General features: G+C 43.5%; 2 protein-coding genes across 2 annotated transcripts; both read right to left on the bottom strand.

The window, feature by feature from the left end:
• Positions 1-1,261: 1,261 nt before the first annotated feature.
• On the bottom strand, positions 1,262-10,466 carry LOC130202262 (guanylyl cyclase C-like). The gene is made up of 8 exons (XM_056427641.1): positions 9,680-10,466; positions 5,564-5,722; positions 4,902-5,094; positions 4,499-4,673; positions 2,562-2,660; positions 2,350-2,444; positions 2,163-2,239; positions 1,262-1,838 (listed from the first exon to the last, which is right to left on the bottom strand). The coding sequence occupies exons 1-8, from the start codon at positions 9,922-9,924 to the stop codon at positions 1,631-1,633; spliced, it is 1,251 nt and encodes a 416-aa protein (XP_056283616.1). The 5' UTR covers positions 9,925-10,466; the 3' UTR covers positions 1,262-1,630.
• A 2,305-nt stretch (positions 10,467-12,771) lies between these two features.
• ccn2a (cellular communication network factor 2a) lies at positions 12,772-15,901 on the bottom strand. Its single transcript, XM_056428087.1, has 5 exons — positions 15,584-15,901; positions 15,229-15,445; positions 14,854-15,105; positions 14,530-14,741; positions 12,772-14,116 (listed from the first exon to the last, which is right to left on the bottom strand). The coding sequence occupies exons 1-5, from the start codon at positions 15,644-15,646 to the stop codon at positions 13,820-13,822; spliced, it is 1,041 nt and encodes a 346-aa protein (XP_056284062.1). The 5' UTR covers positions 15,647-15,901; the 3' UTR covers positions 12,772-13,819.
• Positions 15,902-27,318: the final 11,417 nt, after the last annotated feature.

Here is a 27,318-nt window from a genome sequence, read left to right as displayed (position 1 = left end):
CTGCGCTTTGATGCGGTGACGTCGCTCGTAGTCGTGACGTCACGGAGCAGCGAAACAGAGTTTGTATATAGCAGTGATTTCCAGCAGAGCAGTACCGCTCCGGCCGGCTTCTCCGGCCGGCGTCTCCGTTCCGGCCGGCCTCCACGGCCGGCGTCTCCGGCCGAAGCGGAGACGCCGGCTGCCGTCGCTGATCCGGCCAGAGTCGCCCTTCCGTCGCTGATCCGGCCAGAGTCGCCCTTCCGTCGCTGATCCGGCCAGAGTCGCCGACCGTGGTCGCCGGTCGGAGCGGTCTGGGGGGGGGGGGAGTCTGACATGCACACCCGTCAGCCTGCTGAGGTCAGAGGCAACAGCAGGACAAGCAGAAACACGTAAAACCTGCGTATGCAGAAAAATAACCGCACGCATAAAGCATCTGACCGGCGAGCCCTGTGAGAGGATCGTGTGCCGAGTCAGTTTTTTGTTCTTCTAGTGCGGCGCGGGGCGGGCGAGCAGTGGGTCAGCGCTCGGTCCTCCAGGAAGAAGACCGTGTGTTCGATGCCGATGGAAAAGGCCTGCGTCTCATATCTGCACCGGGCCGTCCTGCGCTCACTTGCATGCTGCACTTCAGCTGGGTGAGGCGCACACTGCTTCCTGCAGGTCACAAGACACACTCCCCATGATGCCACGTCCTCAACACACCTTGTTGTTGTTGTTGTCCTCACCTGTGGGTTTCTGTCTGGAACCACAGCTGCAGTGTTTGGTTTCCGTGCTCCCTCCAGCTGCAGTGGACGTACGACTCGTAGTCGTTGTGGCAGCGTAAGGACCCCAGCAGCGGAGACGCGGGTTCAGTTTAGTGGAGAATAGATATAGAATAGATAGAGAATAGATATAGAATAGATAGAGAATAGATATAGAATAGATAGAGAATAGATATAGAATAGATAGAATTTTCCACAGGGCAGGAGACGGTTGTGTGTTACTAATTATAAGAAGGCATGAGCCCATGCCGTTTTTTATTTGCAACATTATATATGAAATATCCACACAAAATAGTTATATGTATAGCCATTATGAGTAAAATTGCAAAACGTTGGCTCCCTAAAGTGACAGTATCAAAATACACTGGTAGATATTGTATATTTGTTTGCTACTCTTAGGGTCGGTTTGTTCCTTTTCTTATTCCCATAACATACATGTGATAATGTAGAGTACACACAGTGATGCTATCTCAAGAATGTCGTGTTGAAATGTGTCAGCTCAGCACAATAAAAGAGGAGGAGCCTTATTTTAACCATTTAAACCATCTATTCCTCCACAATAAAACTTGAAAAACATCTTGAATGAGATTTACAAACAAATCTTAGGGTGGACTTTGTTCCTTTTTAGCAAAACATCGACTAATAAACAGTTAATTTCGTGTCAGAGGGATGGGTGTTGAGAGGATGACGCGTCAAAGGGTAAAGAGACAACTGAGACTCTGTTGCTCGACCGTTTATCGTTACATCAACACACACGGCTCACTTCCAACACGCCCGCTGGTCCTCACGGCGGCTCCGCTGCCACGCCAACACACCCAGCAGGGCTGATGCAGGTGCTGTGATGTACTTCTATGACGTCTCCTCCTTGGCCATATTGTACTGAAAGCTCCTCATCACAGGTACGTGCTGGGGTTGTCAGTGACAGCCAGGTGGAAGTACTCCGGCGGGCTGTTCCTCTGCAGGCTGCTGTTAGTCTCTCCCCGACGGACTTTGGTGGACAGAGTCTTCCTGTTTTTAAAGCCCTCGCTCCCATCGCCACGGCTCTCCAAGCTGGACACGATCTTCTCCGACAGGTCCTGCTGGAGCCGCTGGAAGTTCTCCCTGTAACGTGAGGATTATTTGGTTTTATGGATGCAAAGGTGACAAAATGAAAAATTATGTTAATATGACACAAGCCCTGTCAAGCTTGAACAATGTCTGCTTCTGCTACATTAGGGTGGGTAATAATTGCATTACATTGTGCTAGGTTAAATGCTGATCATGAATACATTCATGTATCCATTGCATTATTAGGAATCGTGTCCCAAATGTCGAACACGCTCACTGTTGCTTTGTAGCTGAACCCAGTTTACATCAATAGTGAGCTGGAAGGACGGGAATGAGTGTATCTCTCACAATGGAGATAGGAGACAGTGTTTTACTCACGCTGTTGGAGGTGTCGGCAGGTTGTATTTCCCCGCGGTCACTCCTGTTAACCAGTATGTCATCTCTTTGCCTTTACCCTGAGGGTCAGGAACAAACAGTCAAAGGGAATGAGAGCAGTGGACACTTTCTGTGCGGTTTACGTTTGACGTAAACACCTGGATGAGTATAGAAGTTAAAGCAAACCCACCTTTAAGTACGTCTCTCCTCTTTCTTCATACTCAAACATGCAGTCTGTCCTCTGCAGGATGTTGATGGTAGACTGGCTCAAGTGAATTCTCAGAGCTGGAAAGACGACATGACGGAAAACCATCAGGGTCAACCCCAAAGCTCTCTTAAAATCAGAAGCTGCACCTGAAGCACCCAGAGTGTGACTGTGTTAAGATGCTTGTTGTCTCTTACGCAGGCCCGTGGACTCCATGCGTGATGCAGTGTTGACCGTATCTCCGAAAAGACAGTAGCGGGGCATCTTGTTCCCCACCACTCCCGCTGCACTCGGCCCTACACACAAATACACACAAACAAGCAATCTGATTTTTTTATTTCAGCATTTTAAAATCATTTTACTCTCCCGTCGTCATCACCCTTCTTATTTTCTGAGTGCTCACACATTTGTTGACATTGCTGAATCAAACCTATGATTACTTAGAACACCTATGATCATGAGGAAGGTGTTTCTGGCTGTATCTGACTTGTCTTTCAGTCACTAGATGTCAGTAGCATCATGAGGTGTGGGCTACCTATGTGTTTTTAAATTACTTTCACATCCATAATGTGAAGCGTGGGAGTTTTCCCTGATCCGATGTGAGGTCAAAGGTCAGGGATGTCATATGTGTACAGATTGTAGCCCTCTGAGGCTAATTTGTGATATTGGGCTATATAAAATAAACCGAATTGAAAACTGAATTAAATTTAATCATGTTATTATTTACCCACTCCTGTCTGAGTCTTTCCCACAGACACGTAATATTTCAAAAATCAGGCACATCTTGTCTCAAAAAGATGCAGAAGAATTGGTTCACGCGTTCGTTACTTCGAAACTGGATTACTGCAACTCCTTATTATCAGATTGCTCTAATAAGTCTCTTAGGTCCCTCCAGTTGATCCAGAATGCTGCAGCTCGTATTCTCACTAAAACTAAGAAAAGAGATCACATCACTCCTGCACTAGCTGCTCTGCACTGGCTCCCCGTAAAATCGAGAATCACTTTTAAAATTCTTCTCTTAACCGACAAAGCCTTGATTGGTGATGCACCATCATATCTTAAGGAGCTTGTCGTACCATATTGCCCCACTAGAGAGCTACGCTCACTAAATGCGGGACTACTTGTAGTTCCTAGAGTCTTAAAAAGTAGAATGGGAGCCAGAGCCTTTAGTTATCAAGCTCCTCTTTTATGGAACCAGCTTCCACCTTCAGTCCGGGAGGCAGACACAGTCACCTCGTTTAAGAGTCGACTTAAGACTTTCCTCTTTGACAGAGCTTATAGTTAGGGCTGAATCAGGTTCACCATCGGACCCTATGAGACAGCATAGATCCTATCTGCCTGATGGATCATCGAGGTCTGGATCGTGGAATTCCTGCTACCAACTACGCCACTGTCCTGTTGAGACTCCGCCCACTGTTGAGACTCCGCCCACTCCTCCTCTTTACCTCCATCTGCCTGATGGATCGTGGAGGTCTCCATCGTGGAATATGCCTACTACGAACTATTCATACACTCTGTCATATTCATTGAATGTATTTTAACTCTAAATCTGTCCTTCTGGTCACATGACATCTATTGCACCTGTCCATCCTGGAGAGGGATCCTCCTCTGTTGCTCTCCTGAAGGTTTCTTCCCTTTTTTCCCCTGAAGGGTTATTTGGGAGTTTTTCCTGATCCGATGTGAGGTTTTGGGGCAGGGATGTCTATGTGTCCAGATTGTAAAGCACTCTGAGACAAATTCGTAATTTGTGAAATTGGGCTGTACAAATAAACTGAATTGAATTGAATGTGTAGCTATGTTGTTCTCATTTAAGAGAATATGGTGGGGTGGAAATGGGAAATAATGCGATTGGATTGAGAACTGAAAAGGGGAGTTAAACATTTTTAAAGTAGTAATAAAATGTAGTCTTCTATTATATTTTATTAACTTCCATTTAAATAATTTATTCCATTTGAGTATTCGTTCATGCATAAATACAACATAACGATTCTTAGTTTTAGGTCATTTATACACGAATGAAAACACAGTTTTGCATATTATATTCCATTTTTGCCAATTAATTAAGACACTATTGATCTAAGTGAGGTGTATGGGCAAGAATAAGCATTAAATAAGACAATTTCATGACTGTTACCTGAATGCACACCGATCCGAATCCACAGAGGGATGCCGGGCAGGTGCTGCAACTCAAAGGTCCCTACAAATGCCAGGTTGTCCAAGGCCATGTGGGCAATATCCACCGCATGCCTGTCACCATTGCGCTTGGGTAAACCTGAGGCAACCATATACGCATCTCCTATCGTTTCAACCTAAGAGGCAAAAGATGCATAGCTTCATTATTACCTTTGAGCTCATCATTAGCTGTATTCCGTGAACAATGAAAACACAAACTTGATCATCAGAGTTTTAGATTATGATTGAACAATTTAAAATCTAAGTGTTATCGCACAATATATCGGTCTTCGAAATACAAAAAGGAATACACCCAGAAATAGAGATAAGAAGTTGTCCCCACTGCGCCCGCTTGACTTATGTACCTTGTACACGTCATGGTGGTCGAGGATGCTGTCAAAGTTCTTGTAGATGTCGTTGAGCATGTCCACCACCTCCATGGGAGTGCTGTAGTGGCAGAGGGTGGTGAATCCCACAATGTCGCTGAAGTAGATGGACACCTCCTCAAACAGCTCCGGTTCCACTTTGCCCGTCTCCTTCAGTGAACGCACCACTGGGCTGAGGACACACGGGGGTAGTGACACATACTGCTGTTAACTGATCGCTTTTAAAGACATTTTAATTGCTGTCAATTAGGTTCAGCTAAGGGAGTATCACAGGTACATGCAGATGACGCTTTGCCTTGAGCAGGGACAGGAAAGACAAAGACTATTTTTACCAATAGGACAACAATTTGGAAAATAGGTACCATATTGGATATTTTTGCTCGAAAAACTTTCAAAAAGTCTCCTGCTTTCAGGATTCATGAAATGTGAAAGACCCTCAGGACACAATGGAGAACAATCAAAATAAACAAGAGAAAGAAAAGGAGATGAATCAAAAAGTCTTCAATACGAGGCAAATATATAACACACTCAACAAATGTTCCTGGTTTGTTGTTCTGTCAGTTCGGGCACTTGAAACAATAAACATTCGGTCCTTTATAGGACAAGTTAAAAAGATGTTTTCAGCAGATACACAAGCGTACCCAGGAAGCAGCATGAAGTTGAGGTGATCCGCTCTGTCCCTCTCCGCTTTGTACAAAGAGGTTCTCTCCTCCACCAGATGCTCCAGAGTTCTGGAGTACATCTGCAAGCGGCGGATCAGGTTGTCCATGTACGTCTCACTGCCTTGGTTGTGCCGGTTACTGTTGCAAAAGAAAGATATAGACAACATTACAAATATTGTTTGTGTGACTGAATGAATGAATCACAATAAAAGAGTATAGTGCAGCAGGACCTCAATGAACAGGGTTACACACACAACCGGGCCAGAAGTATGTGGACATTCCCATTTTTCATAGTTTTAGTTCTAATTATTGTACATTTTAACACCACAGCATATGATGTAAGCCGTGATATATTACACCAGTTTAGTCGAGTACAGTATCAAGGACGCTGTTACCCCATTTGCACAGAGATGGGTTTGGACCTAGAAGTGACATCTAAATCAAGGAAGAAGAAAAAACTGGACTTGGAGCAGTTGACAAGAGCTGTTGTGTTTGAGATATCTAAATTTGCAAAAACGAAAAAGGGATGCTATTTTCCACACACACTGTATGAGATCCTCGACTTTAACTTTGATATTAGCTCACAACATCACAGGAGCTGGGAATTTTCAATAACTACCGCATCCACAGTCAAAAATATGGTCAATGGATATGGGAAACCCTGGAAAACTCATCGAGACAAGATTTTCAAATTGCCATTTGTGTATGAACGCCGAAGAAAACCGGCGCTGCAAACAAAAGTGAAAACGGACACACTTCAAAGTGCCATAAAGAAATCTGAAAAAAATCATCCGAGTCAAGGACGCTATTGTCGCGAGAAAGCACAGAAAAGGAAATGTACCAAGTATCCCAAGGAAGTTCCAGGCAAGAAAAAGAGCAAGGATCATTTTGTGCAACAAGCAAGATACCAGTCGGATGAAAACCGTTTGCATTTTCTTGATGGCGCCAAAATTAACGAAAACTCTGTTCCGTTATGAGGACGCCGAGTTGCCAACAGATCCGGAGACGAGTCAAATGGGTGCAAGTTGTGGCGGTCTTCTTCAGGGAAACCTTCACATAAAAGAGGAGGAATATGATCCATGTTATCAGAATATTTATCCAGACACAGAGCAACAATATTATCCACTTCATGGTGAAGTCAAAATGGAGTCAAACGCTGCAGAGGCCGAGCACCCAGGCGAACCTCCAGAACCTCTGAGATTTACTTTCCCCAAATCAGAAAATGAGAATCTTCAGTATTCTCTCGCTGAGCCACCAGGATGTGCTGTATCTCCAAACACTGTCAATACCACACAAACTGAATGGGACACTGAGGATGTGAAGTATTCAGTCCCAGTTGAAGCAGCAGAGGACCTGGATTACATCATGGTGACCATAGGTTAGAGCAACCAGAGCACATCGATCAAAGAAGAGCAAGAAAATGTGCCAGTTGACTCGCACGGTTCATGTGGTCACAAAACTGAAGTGGGCATCTAACGGGAACAAGTTCCTTAATGTTCTGGACTACAATTGGCAAGAGAGACATGTTTGTTTTCTACTAAACGGATGCGGTTTGCTGCCTTCAATGCTTTGAAAACCTCTTTCTCGTTGGGGTAAATGTATATAATGACTCATATTAATTTGGCAGGAATGCATCCTCAAAAAGATGGAAATATCTGACTGAATGTTTCAGTGTATGAAATATCAATATTCATGGTTTGAAGCTTTGTTTTCCAATATTTTATTGTGCCACACTTGGACATTATTTAAACTTGTTTTGGGGCTTTCCTTTTCCTCCGTGGAAACCCTGGGTCATTTCTCAAGTTCATTTGTATATTTTACTCAATTGATTTCAGATTATAGTATTTCATTGTTAAATTTGTTCAATTATGTTTATTTGTTTGTTCTACCATGTTCTAGTGGTAACGATGCCTTTTCTGATCTCTTACCTTTATAGTAATTTAGTCTTATTGTTATTTTTTCAAATGTTGTTTTGCTCTATGTACCGAAGCGAAATTAGCTGGTTCTTTATCTTTTATTATAGTGCTCATTTCTGTTTAGGTACATTTTATAAAAACAATTTTAAAAGCCTCCTGTCTACCTCTTTGCTGTCTTTTCACATACTATGGACGTGTACCATGATTATTTGCCTGATATGTTGTTCTTCGAATCTTTATTTAACTTTTTATTAAAAACATTCAGATTTTCTAAAGGATGTGTCTTGCGCAGCTCAGAGCATTTGAGGTCATCGCGAGAGTGGAGAGTAGCTTCAGAATCCACAAATCACACAATTATCACTCTTCATGCATCTTTGAGTGTCTAGAAAAGCACTATATATATTTCAAAGTATGATTATTATTGTCATTTTTGGTCAAAATGTATCTAATCTTGTCCTGGTCACTGACATATTACTGTGGAATTCAACAGATTTACACATTTGGCCACAATAAGATATTATTGACTCTCAAAAGATCTTGCTCAGAAAACCATTCCCGCTTTCTAGATTTTTTACACCTCAGACACACTTTTCACATTTTCTATTCATCAAGCCGTCCTTCCTCTTGAGGTCTGATATCGAAGCAACAGCAGCTTCGGTAATCTTTCTAGATATTTTGACAGCTTTCATTCTATGTTAAGCCTCTGGAGCTTTAGTCTCTTTGTTATCACGATTGCAACCTTTGATGCTGGCAGCCACACAGGTGATTTATGAGCTAATTAGTGCAGTTTGACATGCACAGACACACACAAATTAACTACACAGATATAATGTCATTCCCTTTTACGAGAACAAAAAAGTTTATGTGTGCCTTTTTAGAAATCTGGTCAGAAGTCATCAAGGGCGAATACATGGTGAGGGCAATCAAAGGGCACAAGATCAGAATCAAAACTATGAATCAAATGGATGTTTTCACATGTGCAAGGAATGTGTCATGGTGGGTCGTGCAACATTGTACAATAAAATTAAACAATCAACACGTCAAAGAATTGAAACTTTCGATTTACAGTAGAATATATCATATAAAATATATTGCACAGACACACATAACATTACTTTAAACAGTAGTGTGAGTTTAAAGTGACAAGTATATTTAAAGTGAAGATTTAAGGCAGGGGTGTCCAAACTTTTTGCAATGAGGGCCAATTGTGATAAAGTAAAGATGCCCGAGGGCCAATAGTTCATTTAGACATGTTTTTAAACCACAAAAGTTACATGAATATAGACTGTTATAAAACAATGTATTTTAACTGTCACAATTACTTTTATTTTTTAAATGACAATGTAACCACATATAATATAACCAAGTCTGCCTTTCATTCAGTCAGATAACAATGAAAAAGCTGTATATAGAATACCTTACATATCTATGAGTTACATAACGTTGGTTAATGAACATTTGAAACAGGAGTTATGAGTAATGCAAAGTGGTTTGTTATCATTACACTTACAAACTAATTAATTGTGCCCTTATCTTTCACTAGATCTTTTCAGAAATGCAATAGTTTGTCACATCTACAGGTTTTTCACTGTTAATGACATGTTACCGTTCAACACACTTCACATTTAGCTGATTGTGGCTGCAATTAACCTGTTTTGCACTGAATACCTTTTCAAGATAATATCAATAAAGTGCAACCTGTGACAAATTAAACCAAATAAGATCAAGAATTTGGGCATAAAGAGTTTTACTGAGTGTTAGTTACACTGCATATATTTTCAAAATAACAATAACGAGCAACCTTTGAAAAACAAAACAAGTGCAGATATGTTTGAGTCATCACGTTTTACTCTGTGATAAAATGGGCTTTCCACTTCACCTCTTTTTAAAACGGAGTTGCAGGCTTGATACGGCCACTCTTCATAAAGCTCAATGTTGAGCTCTTGTTTTGAAGGGCAACAGCTGGAACGCTGAGAGGTAACACCTGGCAAGTCGCCAATAATCTCGTCTGTCGCGCATGCGCAGCGTAACCGGTTAACGCTGTAACGTACACATTTACACGAAAGTAGGCGACAGGCATTTCGCTCTTTATTTATTAATGACTTAGTTTTATGTCCGTGTAGTTTGTAATATGTGAAGTTCTCAAACAAGGTCTTGAAATAAAAGAATCTGCATTTACCCTCGCGCCCGACCTCGTCTCTGCTCTAGCAGAGAGCTACTCTGAGACGACTTGTCTTCACCACCGTGGGAACGCAGAGGTGTCGGTTTGCTGTTCCCGCGACATATTGGACGCTCTCTGCCGGCTGGTTGGAGCGCGCTCACCTGTATGTGCGCACCTGTCTGTGCGCATGGGGGCGGAGCTCCGCCGCGATGCCGAGAGCCAGGAGAAGTGTGAACGCCACCACGTAGAGACAGAAATGACATGCCGCTGTGTCGATACGATCAATAATATACGACCGTTTAGTTGAAAAAAACAACCTGACATTACTTATGTTGTAATCTGGCGCTAAAGAGAACATTTCAGTGGGGCGGACCCCCACCCTGTTTTCATGGTAGGAGAAACACTAGTAATTCCCACCGCTCCTGAAGGCGGCGGCCCTCACTGTCAACTTTTCTCCTTTTTTTTGCCGTCGCCATGCCAAATAGGTTTCGAGAAGGGTTCACGCCACGGATGCAGAGCCAGATACACAGAGCTACCAACTCTCACGGTTTCGCCGTGTGACACACGCTTTTGCATGTTTTCACACGCTCTCACGCCACACAACCAATTTCTCACGGCAAAAGAAATTCTGATTTTGGGCCGAGGCGCGTTGGTTCCTTTTCAAACTCCGCGACGATAGATGGCGCTAAGGAGCTTATCTATAAACCTATTCGCTGCATAGACATCCTATTTACCCCAAAGAGTCCCGGAGTCAGCAACAGAAGAAGATTTTCAAACAGACACAACGAGCAGAGACTACGGTGTGTTAATGCAGGGCTCTCAAGTGTCACGCATTGAGCGTCTTTCGGACCTTACGTCACGCACTCCCGCCACACATCGTATTTCTCACGCTGAAAAAACTCGGCTATTTAATGTTTTAATGTGCAGCAGCGCGCCAACATGAGCTGGCCGCGCTGCCCTCACCGTGGAGGAATCAAGCGCTCCCCTGGAGTTCTGCTGCGAGGTGCCACTTATCAGCCAATCAAAAAAAAGAAATGGGCTACACAATAGCCAATCAGAAAAAAACGTATCTGTTGTATCTGGGTAAGATTTAATCCAGCAACCAATGAAAATAAAGCATCCTGGATAGATATGTCACTCTTGCCTGTCTTCAAACCTGAGAGCCCTGTTAATGACATGTGGTTCAATTAAGTTCTCACTCTCTTAAACTTTAAATCTTGAAATAATGTGTTGTGTTTGTGCGTGTGATTTTGTGTGGTGGTGTAAACTCAGCTGTCATAACAAGCAGCAGGAGAGCACCGTGTTAACCTCTTGGTATACTGCATGCTCAAAACATCAGAGCATTGTTTGTTAAGGCTGCCCACATTGCATTTATCACTTTATTTGCAGTCCTAGGAAAAGGACCCTCTCAAAAAATTTCAAAACAGCACTTTGAACAAGTAAGATGTATTATAAAGAATTTAACATAAAGACAGGACATTTGTGCAATAGAATTAGGCATGTTTTTGTAAATGAGAGTAGAGTTATTAAAAAGGTTTTTTGAAAAGTTGGCAGCTCTGAGATACATTAGAAAGGAGGAATTACATCTTTCAAGTTTTTATGATTCATTTATTCTGACAGATCTGGCGGGCCAGAAATAACACATTATATGACCGATGTCGCGGGCCGTATGAAATCTGACCGCGGGCTGCCATTGGCCCGCGGGCCGTAATTTGGACACCCCTGAAGGGATGTGCAGGGGAGTGACCGGAAGGCAATTGTCCTTCGGATGACGGTGAGTCAGTGGGGGACCCGGGCTCTGCCGACGGGAAGAAACTGTTTGTGTGGAGTGAGGCCTTGTTCTGATGGACCGCAGCCTCCTGCCTGATGGAAGGGACTCAAAACAGCTTAAATCCATCCTCTGCTCCTCCATCAGCATCTGGTAAACTAAAAGGGTGATTGGCTGTAATCTGGCTTCCCTCCATAACTTGTTCCCTTCCAGGACCCTGAAGCAGGCCAGAAAGATATTGGGCGATAACCACAAACAGACATGTTGCTTTTAGACCTTTCTAAATAAAAAAAATTACGCTGTTTAAATAAAATCACAACTGTGAATCAGAGAGATTCATTTCCGGTTGAAGATTATGTTTCTTCCTCTAATCCATGACATCACTATCAAAAATGGCACCAGATGGCGACATTGGACCATCGGTCCATGAGGACCTTTTTTTTTCAAAGTCTGCAAAGGAGATTTCTTTTTTGCTCCTTGGAACCCAAGTTCATTTATTTCCATCTGGTTTCATGCAATAGTTACAGAAAGCCAAGCAGCAAAGCTTTGCATCAAAGTGTAACCTACAACATTTTAAATATCCTCTTTCTGCTCAATCGGAAGCTATTTAATAAACAGCCACCAGGTCTGTGCATTATTCATGTTGTTTGCTGTAAGAAATCATAAATTTTTTTAAGTATTTGTTTATCGAATGGTAAATGGACTGTAATCTGACCCATAAGCGCTTTGACACTGCATGTCATCATTCACTCGTTCATACACTGATGACAGGGGCCACCTGCCCATCAGGACTAACATCCACACACCGTGGGCTACGGGAGACATGTTGGGGTTAAGTGTCTTGCCCAAGGACACATCGGCATTAACTATATAGCCGGGGAATCGAACCAACGATCCAACGACGAACCTGACCACGGATCCACAGTCGGATTGAAGAAGCCGTCACGCAGTAGTGTTCCATAAACCCAAGTGGAAAGGGGAATAGACAGGTGTAGCGACTAAGGGTTAATTTCCTGTCAGCAGGTCTGTCTTCCAATTGATTGATTTATTGAGGGTTCAATCCCCGTCCAATCGATTTGTCCTTGAGCAAGACACTAAACCCTGAATTGCTGTGTCTACGGTGTATGAATGTAACATGTAAAGTGTCTTTGAGTACCTTAAAAAGAGCTAATTAAATGGATTTTTATTAATAATAATACTTTCCCCGACTAAGATGAGGAAGGTGAATATGAACTAATGATGTCCTAGTTATGCAGATCAGTCACGTGCGTCAGTTTGCTTTGTAATGTTAGTTTTTAGCTCTTACAGTAAATGAACCAGAGAAGAAATCAGAGAACTCGTGTTTGTATAAAAAAATATAACGTTTTATTTCCAGCTACAAAGTGAAACATGTGACATCTTCGTCACACTTCTCAATAAAATAGTAAAAAATACTGTCCACAAAAAAGACACTATCGAAACATTTCCAAGCACAGAACACATTTGGCTTTTAAATTAACTTAAACTGTACAAATATATATACATCATTTACACACACAAAAAAGGAATGAAATTACAATTCTTCCAGTCGTTTCTTCTATTTGTGTCCAAAATAGACACTTTGTTCCTGTAACCACTCGGTTTCTTCCGTCTGACCTGAATCAGTAAAAGTCAGCATGTCATTTCTTTTTTAATTATATTTTTTGCTTTTCTCAGTGCCGTGGCAAAGTCCACTCTGTTGCATATCTAACCTTAAACTCAGCACGCTGCCTTCTCATCCACATACTGGGCGGAAACTCTGACCTTTCCTCTACTCTGTGAGCAGGGAGACCTGCTTAGAGGTAGGAGACAAGGCCGGCATTCACGCACACACACACACACACATGTTCACACACACATGCTCTCACACACACACACACGAGGACACATTCAGACCTGTTTGCACAGGGGAACACTGGCCTGCTGTGGTGTGCGTGCTACATCTACAGCTGCTTAGAGTTTCCAGGTCTGGTCTGGGCCCGCAGGATGGGGGGGGGGGGGGGGGACGTCAAGGTTTAGATACGTTTTTTTTTTTAAATGCATACAGTAAAATGGACAAGTCTGTAAAAAGGGATTTCAAGGAGGGGAAAGGGGCGGCAACCCGACAGCAGGCTTGTCAAAAAATAGAAGTTATAGTGCAGGAATCTCTTGGAGCTGCGATGCAACCCTCTGTCTGAGTCTATGTGGCCGACGCGTGCCGGCCAATACGAAAACACACAGACACTTACACAAGTGTCTCGACTACTTTTACAATGAGAAAAATGAGAAGAAGAGAGAGAGAAAAAAATAATAATATACGATGAGCTGCAAAATGAGATGGAGTTCTGTTTGGTTTTCAAGTCGCACGCGGCGGTCGTCCGTTCTCGGCCGGCTCACGCCATGTCTCCCGTCATCTTCTTGTAGTACATGGACTCGAAGATGTCGTTCTCCCCGGGGCAGTTGTGGTGGCAGGCGCAGGACTTGATGAACATCATGTGCTTCTTCATGAACTGTCCGTCGGGGCATTTGAACTCCATGGGCAGGGTGGTGGTTCTGTGCGGGGTGCAGCAGCGGCCGTCCAGGCAGACGCCGCAGAACTTTGGCCTGTAGGACTTGGTGGTGGTGCAGCCGGAGATCTCGAACTTCATGGGCTTGGACAGTCTGGGTGTACGGATGCACTTTTTCCCTTTCTGAAGAGGAAGAAGAGGAAAAAACATCGTTAACCCTCCTGTTACCTTTAGGGTCAATTTGACCCCATTCAATGTTTAACGTCAGTGTTCTTTGGGGTCAATTTGACCCCAGGCTGTTTTCACTGTGTCAAACATATAAGAAATATCAACTTTTTTATATATTTAAAGAGCTATTTAGGTAGTCAACAAACAAACATAAAGTACCTCACACTTAAACTTGGAAAACAATATTAATTCTAATAATTTTCTGGAGGTTTTAATAGCTGGGGTCAAATTGACCCCGAGGGTAAAATATGTTAGTAAATGTGAAGGTAACAGGAGGGTTAAGCATCTTTTTGGCTGTTTTTCTGAAGGCAAATACTGTTTCTTTAAGAGTTCATGGACGCAGATTCACAACAACAACAACAACTCACCCGGATGCTCTGCTCCAGCTGGGACTCGCATGGTCGGACCATACACAGCCGGGTCTGTTTCTCCAGGCGGCATTCGCCGTTATCGTTGGTGACCCTGGTGGAGATGCCGAGGCCGCAGGTCTTTGAGCACGCGCTCCACTCGGTCGTCTGAACCAGGCAGTTCTCCCTCATCATGGAGGGGTCCGGGCCGTAGGTCTCCTCCTCTCTGTAGGCTGCGAACACACAGGAGCAAAGCGCTGGATTAGAAACAGCATCCGGACGAGTCGCATCTCCTCTCTTTGTAAATAACCAACGAGGAAACTGAAGAAAAGGAGAATAACTTACCGGCCAGAGCGGAGCCCAGGAAGCTGCGTCTGTTGGGAGAGTCGCACTCCCATTCCTCGCAGCACTTCCCCTGCACCTTGACGCGTCTCGGCATCGGGCAGTCGGGGCTGGGCAGCCTGACGTCCATGGCGCAAAGCGGGACGCAGCCCACGGCTCCGTCCAGACAGGTGCAATGGTACTTGCAGCTGCTCTGGAAAGTCTCCCCGCTCTTGTATATCATGCCTCCGAACACACAGGTGGCTCCGTCTCGAGCTGTAGGGGGGGGGGGGAGAAGAAGAAAAAAAACGACGATTAGAAAAAAAGTCCAAAAACTCAAGGACGGCGAATGATCGACGGCATAAAAAAAGAAGTGCGGCGACGATTTCAACGACTCACCTGTGCACACTCCTATGCGTCTGTTGCTGGGGGCTCCGAAGTCACAGTAGAGGCCTTTGTGGGGGTCACACACGTCCCTCTCGGCGCACAGCTCGCCCATCTGCTTGGCACACGCCCTGCAGCAGCCGCAGCCGTCCAGCACCAGGCTCACGCCCATGGGGCACTGAGGGGGGGTGGAGGGGCACGAGCACTGGTTGCTGCACTCCTGACCGGCAACCTGAGCACACACAGATACACACGTGTTAAAGTGACACATCCGGGACATGGAGACGGCCAGAGAAGCGAAAGCATTGCCCATATATTTAAAGCCAAAGGTCATTTTAAATGTTTTTTTTTCTTTTTCTTTTTAACTTACCATGTATGAGAGCATGATGCACAGGAAAGGCAGCAAAATCATTTTCTTCATTGCGGCAGACATGTCGTCTTCCTTGTAGAAATAGAGTCTAGTTTCTCCTTAATTCTCGTTGAGGAAGTTTCTTCCCTTGTCGTCTCAGAGTTTGAGCTCGAGGAAACCGTTCTGTAGGCGATCAAGTTGATCTCTTGTCCCGTCCGTCTCGTAGAGTTTCTCTGCTGCTCCGGTCAAAGTATTTTCTTTCTTGTCTGGGTGAAAGCTAGAGTTTAGCTTCGGTAGAGGAGCTGATCTGAGTTCTGACTGCACAGCCCGGCTCCCTTTATACCCGCTGGCCCTCGCGGCAACGTCACTGGGGGCTGAATGGAGAGCCAGCCCTGGACAAACATGGACATGCTTGGCATTCTTTCCTCGCTTCCTGACCCCCACTCCAGACATCCCACATTCCTGCTGTCTGAAGGCAAGGCTCTGCTGCTCGGCCAAACAACACTCTCTCTCTCTTTCTCTCTCTCTCTCTCTCTCTCGGCTTTCATCTGGAACGGGAGGTTAAGTCTGGTTAGCGGCCTGGGACCCCACACTGGGAATTCCTAAAGACTGACTTCACAAACAGACAGCCGGTACCTATAAATATTAATGAAGAAGAAAAAAAGAAAAAAGAAGAAGAGGAACAAACTTCAAAGTTCAAAAGTGAAGGCGAAAACGAGCTTTACATGAAAGAAGGACAGTAAAAAATGTTTTTAAAAACACACCAGGTAGAAATTCACACAAAATGCATCAACATGTGATGATTAAGAAAGGAAATGCTGATGCGTCTGCTTTTGCTTCAGAGGTGCACAGACAGCCTGTACTTTAGTGAGTTAACCCCCAGCTGTTGAGGAAAGAAAGTTCATTTGAGTCATTAGCTCGAGCCGGTTATCTAACAGGTTGCTGGTTCCAGCACAGAGCGTTGGCTACTGAACCGAACGCTCTCGAAACTTTGTCTCCTGTGCTTGTGCGGTCACATCTGGGACACTGCGGAGGCATTCTTGTGCTCTGAAATCAGCGGCTGAACTGCAGCTCTGAGCACTAAATATTTAAAGCACATTACGGACGTCTTATGATCTCTTTTTTGCATGCGTGAGGAGCATTTTGTTCTCAAATACTTCCTCCAATCACCTTTACGGTGGTTATTATCGTGGTATTACGTAGCATAAAATGGATATAGGCCTACTTAAGTAAAAGACACAAAAATTGTACTCCGGTCTAATAATTGATAAATATTTCTTTCAGATTTTCTCATTAGAGATGCATATGAAAAAAAAGTGTTAATCCTGTAGCACTAATAGATTTAGAAGGATTAATCGGATGTGTGTTATGTTTGTCATTTAATCCTAATGGTGTTACCTCAGTTATTTGAATGTGCCACTCGGCCAAGGTATGCAGGACAGGTATTTATGGGACAAAAGAACTAATGTTCTCAGTCAATAGTATTTCCCGTTAATGGATGTTTGTTGATTTGAGTGTTAGGCTGGCTTTTCCTTCTTTCCCGAAAAGAAGGATTCCGTTGAAAACAAAAGCCTGTGGGTTTTGTTCCACATTTGACCGGCCGTTTTTCATTCCTAAACTCTTAGTCTTAGTCGGAAAACAAATCCTGGTCAGCAATCCTGAGTGGACTCAAGTGAAAGTGCAGCCCGGCCCATCAGGCAGATATTACAGCAACAAAGGCCTCCCTAATGAGGTTGAGTCTGTGATCAACTTAAAAAAGGCCAGGTGTGCCCTTTAACTTAAATTTTTACGACATCAAACCCCACAGTGGAGGATTGCAGGAAAGAGACTAGACGTATAAGTTTGTGTATTTTTTTTTGTTGTTGTTGAAAAAAAAAAAAAAGAAGGAGATCACACACCGGGCCCAGACTCTGATGAAAGGCGGCCGTGCTCCTTCTCGAGCCAGCGAATCGGAAATGAAAAACTCCCAGAGAAACCTGGGGCAGAAGGAATGCGAGTGAGAAGCCAGCAGACACAGGGCCGTTACTACAGAGGAAGCGTTTCCATATATGGGCGCCTGCTCTCTTCCTAATATGGATATGTTCTTTCTCTATGCTGGCTCAGTACAGTAGGGACTCCCATTAGACCAGCGGAGCAAGGAAAAACACAGCCGTGAGTGAAAGTGTGGTTATGCGTGTGTGTGTGTGTGTGTGTGTGTGTGTGTGTGTGTGTGTGTGTATATGTGTGTGTCCAGTCTAAAGCCTCAACTCCATGATATCCAAAGGAAACAGCTTGATGGAGGAACGTGCTCCGGCCACACTGCAGAAAACACTTTTTTTTGTTATCTTATACGTGCAGAGTAACGCAAGTCAGCTTGTTTATCAGGTCACTTTATCTTACATCACAGGCACTTTTGTTTTTAATGGTTTTAAGGGATGTTATTTGAGGATAAAGTCGCTATCTTGTTGTAATTTGAAAAAGCTTTATCAGACTTGAAGGTGTATCTGAATGGCATTCTACAAACAAAGGAGTCCATTGATGGCTATTTTATAAGGGGGGGGGGGGGGGAGTGCATGTTGTTTTTTCCTCCACACTCTGAACTATAAGTGACGTTGTTGTCACGCTGTTGGATGTTTATGCTGTCGGACACTGAGCTCAGCCCGTCAGGCTCAGGGTTTCCTCTCCTGAAGTCCAGCCGGCTGACTGGCCTCCAGTGTTCTGCAGGTGTGTGGACGGGGAAGCACACGGTTCTGAGTGTGGTCGGCCCAGATATGTCGAGAGCTAAGTATAGACCACGATGTTTGTCACGGAGAGTCGCTGTGGGAGACAATCTGTACTGCCACGGTGGTGGTAATGCAACGTCAGGGGAGTGTGTTCATCCCGTTGGCGTCAGCGTTGGGGAACAGACCTGTGTGACCGTTGTTTTCTTCTTTCACACGTCGGGAAAATGAAGTGAGGAAAGTATTTTGGTGACGATGGGATTCATTGATTCCTCACACTGCCTCTGTATTTGCAAAGTTCTCATAAAAGACGTCACCTGAAGTCAGTTTGTCGTCAACGGCTCAGAGTGATTGGTGTTCAATTAGTGGAGAAGGGTTGTCACATGTGTGTGTGTGTGTCCAATTCTTATAGATTCCCCGTTTTTTCCCAATTATTGCATGATATTTTTTGATCTAATGTAAGAATCTCAAATCCTGTAACTCCATATTGATTATTTTTCAGCTCTGTGCGAGTCTGCTCTACACACCGACTCCGAAGCGGTTCACCAGCTAACGTAAACGTGTGAAAGTAGGCATGCAGTGTGACGTACGTGGGGAATATTAAACTGCCATAACTACTCGGCGTCATTAGTCATGCGGGCATCGCAGTGACAGGCGTTGACACTCTGACCGACAGGAATCCGTCTGCGGATTACAGCCGACTCCAAATCGACACTAACGACGTCACGCTTGGTGCATTTCTTCACATTATTTTTTCCAAAATAAAACTATTCCCACGGCACCCCTCCCCCATTCTTACCAAGAGAATAAACCGATGCGAGGCTCCTGATTTAGCTCTGCAGTCGCACCCTGATCTTAGGTCATGTGACCCGTGTAGTTCAAGGCCTTCTATCCTAGTCTGGATTTACGCACATCTCTTGCTCGCCATTTATAGCCTCATACTGCTGGTTTCATAGCTACTGTGTGACATCACAACCTTATTAGCTGGGGGGGAGTTTCCAGCTTGAGGACGTGTGGTGATGACAGACTCAGGCTGAATTCTTATGCACCCACATCAGGCTCTGGTATGGCGACACTGTCCTTGTTTACTCTTCTGGCGTGGAAAGCGGATATTATTAATCCCTGTATTCTTTGACACCTCTCGTGTGTGCAAGGGATGTTTCCATCACGTGGTTTGATGACGCTGATGCTGGAGGTGTCTTTTATCTGTTTCCACTGTCATTTATTTCCTGCACGTTTACACCGAATAGGAAGATAAGCATCAAAAGGGAAAAAGGCAGGTCAGGTGCACCGGACACTCTGAACTTGAGGCTGCATCTTCGTGCCGCAGCGCGCCTGATACAGAACTTCATTTCGGAGTGAACATTTTTAGTGCATCTAAAATTCTTATATTTTTGCTTTTGTGTGCTTTTCATTTCATGCCAGTTTGGGAAAAAAAGATGTGAGGTTTAGAGGATGCATTCATCAAAACCGTTCTGCATTATTTAATGGACTTATATATTATATATGTTCATTCAGTTCATTAGGTAATACTAGTTGAAATGCAGTCCAATAAAACCCATATTTATTCAAATAAGTCCCTTCTTTTTCATTCAAATTGATGATGCTTTTGTAGGTTCTCGGTTGAAGTGGCAACTCCATGCATTGGTGTGTGTATATGTATGTGAAAATGTATATGTAGGCAAAGCCGGAGTGTTTTTCCCAAACCGCGTGGGTCTGTATTCGAAGCTTCGGTTGTGCTATCTGCACTCAGCTGTCCATTAAACCAGATTCCATTAGTGGTGGCTGGCAGGCTATTCCAAGAATGTCCTTTGGCTTTAGTCTTCAAACCAACCGTCTATATACCACTGTGTAAACTGAACATGAAACCAAAATCTCAAAATGATTTCCCCTGCCTTGTATATTTCTGCCTCTTTGAACTCTCGGGCTGCCTGGAGTTGAAAACAACATGGTTTTTAAACGGGGAGGGAGAATAGGTATTTTGTAATTCATTGATATTTGAGGTATTTTACTTGATTTTCAACTAGCGCATGTGGGAAAATAATCATTGATTGTACGCTCAGCCACATGTTAAAGAAATACAGACCGAGGGAGCGAAGCAGACGACATAGAATGATTTCACAACGTTAAATGTGTCATCTGCAAATTGCTGTTTTATTTTTTTAATTATTTTTTTTACAATTTGGTCTGCAAAAACACTCACGGAGAAAAAGATTTTTAATGGGTGGGACCGTGATCTGTTGAAATTTTAACAATGTCGAAGGGACAGGTCAATTACTTAAGAGATGAAAGAAGTGGAAACTTTGTTGAAGAGACCAGCAGTGGAAAGTAATAATGGATCTGGAGCCTGGGATGATTTGTTGAGTTTTAACAATGGAGTCGGTGGGCAGATGAACTGTCGAGATGGAAACGCTGTTCTATTTAAAGCCTTCGGTGGTGGAAAATATTCAGACTGGAAACATGCATGAGACTCAATCTTTTTCAGGCACAGCCAGTACAAAATAGTCGGGTTTAGGATTACTCTGGGTAATGGGCCGGCGGTATAATATATTGACGGTTTGATGCCAGAGGGGCATATTTGGAAGGTGAATTGCATTTTTGGGTCAAATGAACTCATAAATCATTTAGTTAGAGACATCTAGGGGAATGCATTTGTCAGTCTGCGTTAACGAGGGAGAAGTATTGCTTTCATCTACCTTAGGCGAAGCATTTTTGTGTCTGGCAGATGCTCACAGGTGGAAACTAGACTTATGCAGTGTGCATGGGAACATTTGTGCAGATATAACAAGGGGAGAAGTCAAAATGTCAAAAGCAGAGCGAGAGTGTTAAAAGCCTTTTTATAAACCCGTGTCCTGGAAAGTGTTTAGACTACAGACACTGATGAGAATTTGGGCTGTTCCTCTTTCAACAAACAGCAGAAACTCATCTCAGCTGTGGATCTACTGCCACACACATGGATGTGGAAGTCAGGTGGTCTGTACCTAAACACAGCTCCATGTGGGTCCAGGATGGCCTCCGTTCTGTTTCAGTGACCTCTCAACCGAAGGCCATGTGGGTGGGTGTCTATTCTTAGACGTCATGCCCGGAACACTTAGTTCCCACAGAGTGCTTCCCTCCTCTGGAGGTCTTATTGGTGATCAGATGAGGCCGGATCAGGTCTTGGGGTCATGTGGGTCCCTGTGACCCTGAAGATGGGTCTGCCCTTTGCAGGTGATGCTTCCTATATATAGTGTGGGTCCTGCCACACACAGTGGCACAGCTGCACTTTATTGCATTGAGCAAGACTCAGCTTTTCCGTTTTAGTTTGAAGGAATATATTAACATTTTTGGGAAATGTGCTTATTGGCCTCTTGAGAGGAGTCCGATGAAAAGATGGATGCCGCTCTCGTGGTTGCTTTGTGTATGGAGCAAAAGTCAGGAGGTGATTAGTGGAGCTTTGCCCTGGCTCAGCTCTGTCCAATGCTAACGAATATACTTGTCAACTACCCTAAAGTTCACCAAATAATGTTAGATCTCATTTGTTTAATCCACATGCAAAAAGACAGATTTAGACGTAGACATTTTGACATAATAAAATGAATGAGGGCCGGATTTCTGGGTCCTGGTATTGTTCACGTTAGCACACTGTCACGCCGTTAATGTTACGACTCACTTGTAGAACCGTTGTTAAAGGTGCTATTTCATATTTCAAAGTGACTTTCATCTTCCAGTAACAACATGACAAATCATCTCTGCAGGTTTTTTATTATCCTCAAATATATTCATCCCGTGGTTCGAGCCAGACCACATCCCGACTTTTTTTTCTTCAATATTTGAATAAAAATAAATAAATAAATAATCCCTTCGTGAAGTGTTTGAATTGAAAGTCTTGTGTGGAGTAGGCCGTGAATGTAAATACATATTCTGTAGCTTTTTTTCTGAGACTCCCGCTTCCCTGCAGGAATGTCAGCTTCCCCCCGTTAGCTTGGCACACGACCGCATACCTCGGCTAATTAGCTTCCTGTAAAAGCCTTGAATAAAAACATTGGCTTTAATCACACGCTGCTGCTTTTGTCTCATTCGCTGCCAACGTAAATGTTACTTCAAGCTGAGAAAAAAACAGAAATTTTGCTCTGTGGGTTTCTGCTTCCCAGACAGGTGTTTTCAAGCATTGATGTGCAGGTCACTTCACCTGAACCTGAACAACATCAAATGAACTCCCTGTTTTTCTATCACTATGCTTTTCATAAGTTTCTTTACTTTCAAACCGAGGGAGCCTGAGATGTCAAAAGTGTGCACGCGCTGTCTGTTTTATTGTCTAGTTATGAACTGGCGGGAGAACTGTGGTCTCATGCAGCTTCATAAGGCTCTGCGGCTGCTTTTACAGTCTGTTGGTTTACTGTCAAAAACAGAGTGTTCCCACTATACGCAGCTTTTGACTTGTTTCTGTTTATTTTGCAGCCGCCTGCCAGTTACGCAAATCTCAATTTACTGTGCCTCAATCAAGCATAGCAATTATTTACAAGCTGTTTACCAGATTCAAGCTGCTTACTTTCCCTCATATAGGAACACACCGTCTCACGCAACTTTATTTATTGAAATGAAAACAGCCTCATGAATTGCATTCTTGGACTATAGAAAACAATCTCGCTTCAAGGGTGGTGTATAAAGACATTTTGTTGGTAAACTGCAAGCAGCAAGACTAATATGTACTCTACTTTTAACTCTAATTTGGTCTGCTGAAAGAAATATCTGGCTATTTTTTTTAAATGCCCCCTTGTTCTCAAGCTAGCTGCTAACTGGGTGTTAGCTGCTAACTGGGTGTTAGCAGCTAACTGGATGTTAGCAGCTAGCTGGGTGTTAGCAGCTAGCTGGGTGTTAGCAGCTAACTGGGTGTTAGCAGCTAGCTGAGGAACCAAAACAATGAGCTAAAAGACCCTGAGGAGCTCTGTTAAGCTTTTCAGTTGATCCACTGTCAATTTAAAACTATTGATCATAGCTTAATAAGTAGTCTGTACACTGTCTACTGACCCTGTGTAGTTAAACATAGCAGAAGCACTGCATGACCATATCAACCGGATGACTAATTCATAAACTTCAAAGCATTTTGTGTGCGGTTTGAGCATAAAACCAGACCACGGATTGGGCTCTCTACACACCGGCACTAACATCAACGCAAAGAGAGAAAAAATGACAATATTCAAGCCACAAAAGCAATTTTATGAGAGAAGTGTGCAATAAGCATCTCTCATCACTGCTGGAGTTTTGGCTTCACCTGTGAAAAACCCAGTCGGACCCCTTTTGGCAAAACGAGCGTCCGCGTAGTGGCTCGACTGAGAGAGAACTTTCAAAGTCAACAGGAGATGATCTGTCCTCCGATGGATGTTATTCGTGCTGATGGCTGAAAAAAGAAAAGGGAAACGCCGTTCTCGGATGACGAATCAAAATGAACAAAAGGTGAACGGCTGTAGCGCGAAAGAAGGCCGGTCCTTTTTCTAGACGGCGGAGAAAATATTCCGGAGTCAGAGCAAACAGCGATGTGTTCTTAACTGACTGAAGGATCGGAAAAAAACAATAGTGTTAGCTCTCGCCTCATAATGCTGATGGACTACTGAACTTTCGCTTTTTGTGACGTGGTGGATTTGGTTGTTAGGAGAGCAAAACTGTATTTCCCATAACGTCCTGATAGATTTGTGCTGCACCTCCATAGAAACAGGCCACAGCTCCCCTCGGCTCTAATTGTTTCCAGATATGAAGTTTCTGCGCTGGACCCCTCCCTGTCTGTCTGTGTGTCTGGAACCAAAGGCCTCTCCCCATCCGTCTGCTGGAGCTGCAAGGTCACACACTGCAGCCTCCACCCTCGGCCCATGCCTGCCTGCCTGTCTGGTGGCCATCAGACCCCTCTGTGATCGTCCATACGTCTGTTTGCTGGTTAGGTTACAGCCTGGCGTTACGTACATTTCTTAGACGGTATAGCTCTCAAAGTTCGGCCCATAATGGTTCCCAGAGTCGATGTTTCTACCTCGCGGAGGACCCGCCCACTGCAAACTGACAGCGTAAAAAAAAAGGAAAGAAAGAAGATGCTAACGCTCCCCAATCGTCCTTCTTCGCAACGACATGGAATATTCCGCAGCTGGAACTTTGGAACGGTGGATTTCTCAGCGACGTGAGGAGGAAGTGATGACGCAGGAAGGAGTCGTCGCTCAGCTGGCTGTCAAACCGGGAGGCAGACGACCCGAGTTTCACGTGTTCCTCCCAACAGAGAGCCAATACATTTGTTTCCCACTGGCGGCGGTGGGAGTGAATAGGAGCATAAACAAAGTTTTTGTAATAGTTTAGTGGTAACTTAGTGGTGAGTAAAACATGCCGTCCATTTGGGACGTACTACAATGTGGACAAAAGCCAATTTAAGGAAGATTAATTCTTTCCTCAATGTAAAATGTCGACTTATTTGCATTATTTACATCAGCTTAAAATAGGAAATCACTTTTACTTTCTTTGTTGCAGAGTGAAATGAGAAGATGGAGACCAAGCTCATGACAGTCGGGAGCTTGATTAGCTTAGTTTAGCAACACATATTTTATTTATATAGCTCAAATCTGTAGATTTTACAACATCCTCTGTTCTTGGACCCTATCATTGGATAAGGAAAAACTTAAAAAACTTTAATAGGGAAAGATCATATGAGACAAGAAACAGTGAAATCGCCGTTTATGGGTTTACATTTTGTTTTTTTACCTGATTTAACAGAGTTGTCATGTTTTAGCTCCAGAAGTTCCAGTAGGCATATTTTATAACTTTTGGACGGAGCTGTTTCTCCTGGTTTCCAGTTTATATGCGAAACTAAACTAACTCTCTCATGATCCCTCATCCAGATAAAACAGAGTGGTGGCAATCTTCTCATGGAAGTCACATTACTAGTTTATTTCATAAAGCTCGTCAGCTTTCAAATACAATTTGCAAAAAAGCTAAATTGACCCTTCAGTCCATCTCTGAATCTAGGCTGTTAATTAAGAGCCAAAACACATGGCCACATACTGTAATGTCTGCTTTGAGGATTATTAGTTTGTCCGATTTACAAATCTTAATTTCGTTAAAAGTATTCCCCCCAAATGTATCTCATGCATCATCAACTGTGAGTTCACTGCTGTTTTTCCAGCTGCATCCTGCTCAGTGTATAAATCCATCAGCAGCAACTGTCACGCTGGTATCTGTCAAATCTGTGGTAGCCAACCCTGATTTTTTTTTATACAATCCCTGTAATGCATTTGGGAGCTGCAACTACTTAATGACCAGTCATTATCAGAGTGCGTCATGTTTTATTTATACATCATGTAATATTTTCATTGCTCCATTGAATTATGGCATTAAATGATTTGCTTTCACTTCGGTTTCGGTTCCCTGCAGATCTCAAAACTCTCAAAAAAAACCTCAGAAAAACCAAACCAAGACTCCTGCGCTATAAGAGTCCTGCACCGGGGCCCCATGTGAGGTCTCACTTACAGCTCAGCGATTGAAGGGTGCCACAGTTACGTAACTGCAAGGTGTCGTGTGACGGCGGGTGAATGAAGCCTTGTCCCGCCGGGGTCTGACAGGTAGGTCTTCTATCACAGAGGGTCAATATCTCAGGGGCCCAATTTCCACTCTCTGGTCCGTACACATATTTGCGTTTAACCTTTTATAAGCTCATTTTACAGAGTATCCGAATAGTTTTTCCCACCCAATCTGATTTCATTTGTCACATTTTCCTCCTTTTCTTTGTCTCCTCCACCCATCTGGTTTCTGTTATTTCCCCCCTTTCTTGCCTCTGATAGGATATTTTACTGGTAATGTACTGGTTCATTTTGTTACCAGGTATGCTTGGTGTTTACTTGGACCATTAAAATCTTACTTTGTACTTTGTGTATAAAAAACTGAAGGTGGCACAATTCTTTTACCGTGCGACTGCAACTCTTTTGTGGTGAACTATATCCTCCGTTACCTCTCTACTTCTCACGGTAAATGTTCCCAGGTATGTTATTCTCCTGCTTTTTGGACATGTGGTTTAGCGTGCCTGGCAGGGGCGGCATGGGCGGCTCTCCCGGCTCGGCGTGTTTATGCAGGTGCAGGACATTCAGGACGCACACCGCCCTGCAGAGTATTTCGGAGGGGCTTTTCAGGGCAGCCTATCCTGCAGGAGTGGAAGGGGACGCCTATATGTGGCATTTTAGTGGGACAGCCCAGAAAAGGCATTTCCTCAGGTTACTGGAAATGGAGCAGTAAAAATGAAAAAAGTCAAATATATCAAAGTGAGAACGTTTTTTTGATGACAGGCGAAAGATTGATGGTCCGAAAAAAAACGTCATGAGATAATAAAATCACAAACGACAGGAGTGCTCAGCATGCATTCGTACATTTGTGTTGTATTAGTAGATGTGTGGCTCAAAGACGGTTCCTTAAACATACTATCTTATTTCAGTTGTAATTGTTTTCTTACAATGCAAACATATTGTTATGCTCCTGCATTTAATATTAATTACGCAGTAGAAGATACAACTCCTTTACATTTGCGAATAAGAGGAATAACCTTATTATCTGGGTTAAATATCTGAGTTGAAGTAAACAAGACTTTACCACTTGAGTCCTCAGTGCGTCAAAAGACATCACTTAGTTTATAGGCTTCTTGTTTTGTGCTTTTTGGTACCTGAAGGCCACCGTAGTTCTTCTACCTGCTTGGGAAGGGAAGGTGAGCGGACGGGTTTTCGCCACAGCTAAATGCCGCTACATCTTACACACCGCCTTGGTAATGGCGTACTATAATATGACATTTTATCAGACTTTTTCATGTTTGATCTTTTTTAATCACATAGTATATAGTATGCCATATTCTATGACGTATGCTATTTTATAGACACTTTATATGCAATACTGTGACCGTTTTTAGTACTTTTTCTGTACTTATTAAGGCATACTATATTATGACACTTTACAATCCTGACTTTTTAAAATCTATATTAATCATCCGCCTTCAAAGACTGTTAAAGTGTATATGAAACTTAAATGACAACTCAATCGTTGATACGACAGCATTAGTGTCTC

The sequence above is a fragment of the Pseudoliparis swirei genome, chromosome 12, assembly GCF_029220125.1.
Source record: "Pseudoliparis swirei isolate HS2019 ecotype Mariana Trench chromosome 12, NWPU_hadal_v1, whole genome shotgun sequence".
Lineage (NCBI taxonomy): Eukaryota > Metazoa > Chordata > Actinopteri > Perciformes > Liparidae > Pseudoliparis > Pseudoliparis swirei.
Note: the sequence above shows the minus strand (reverse complement) of the source record. Positions and strands in the feature narration are given on the sequence as shown.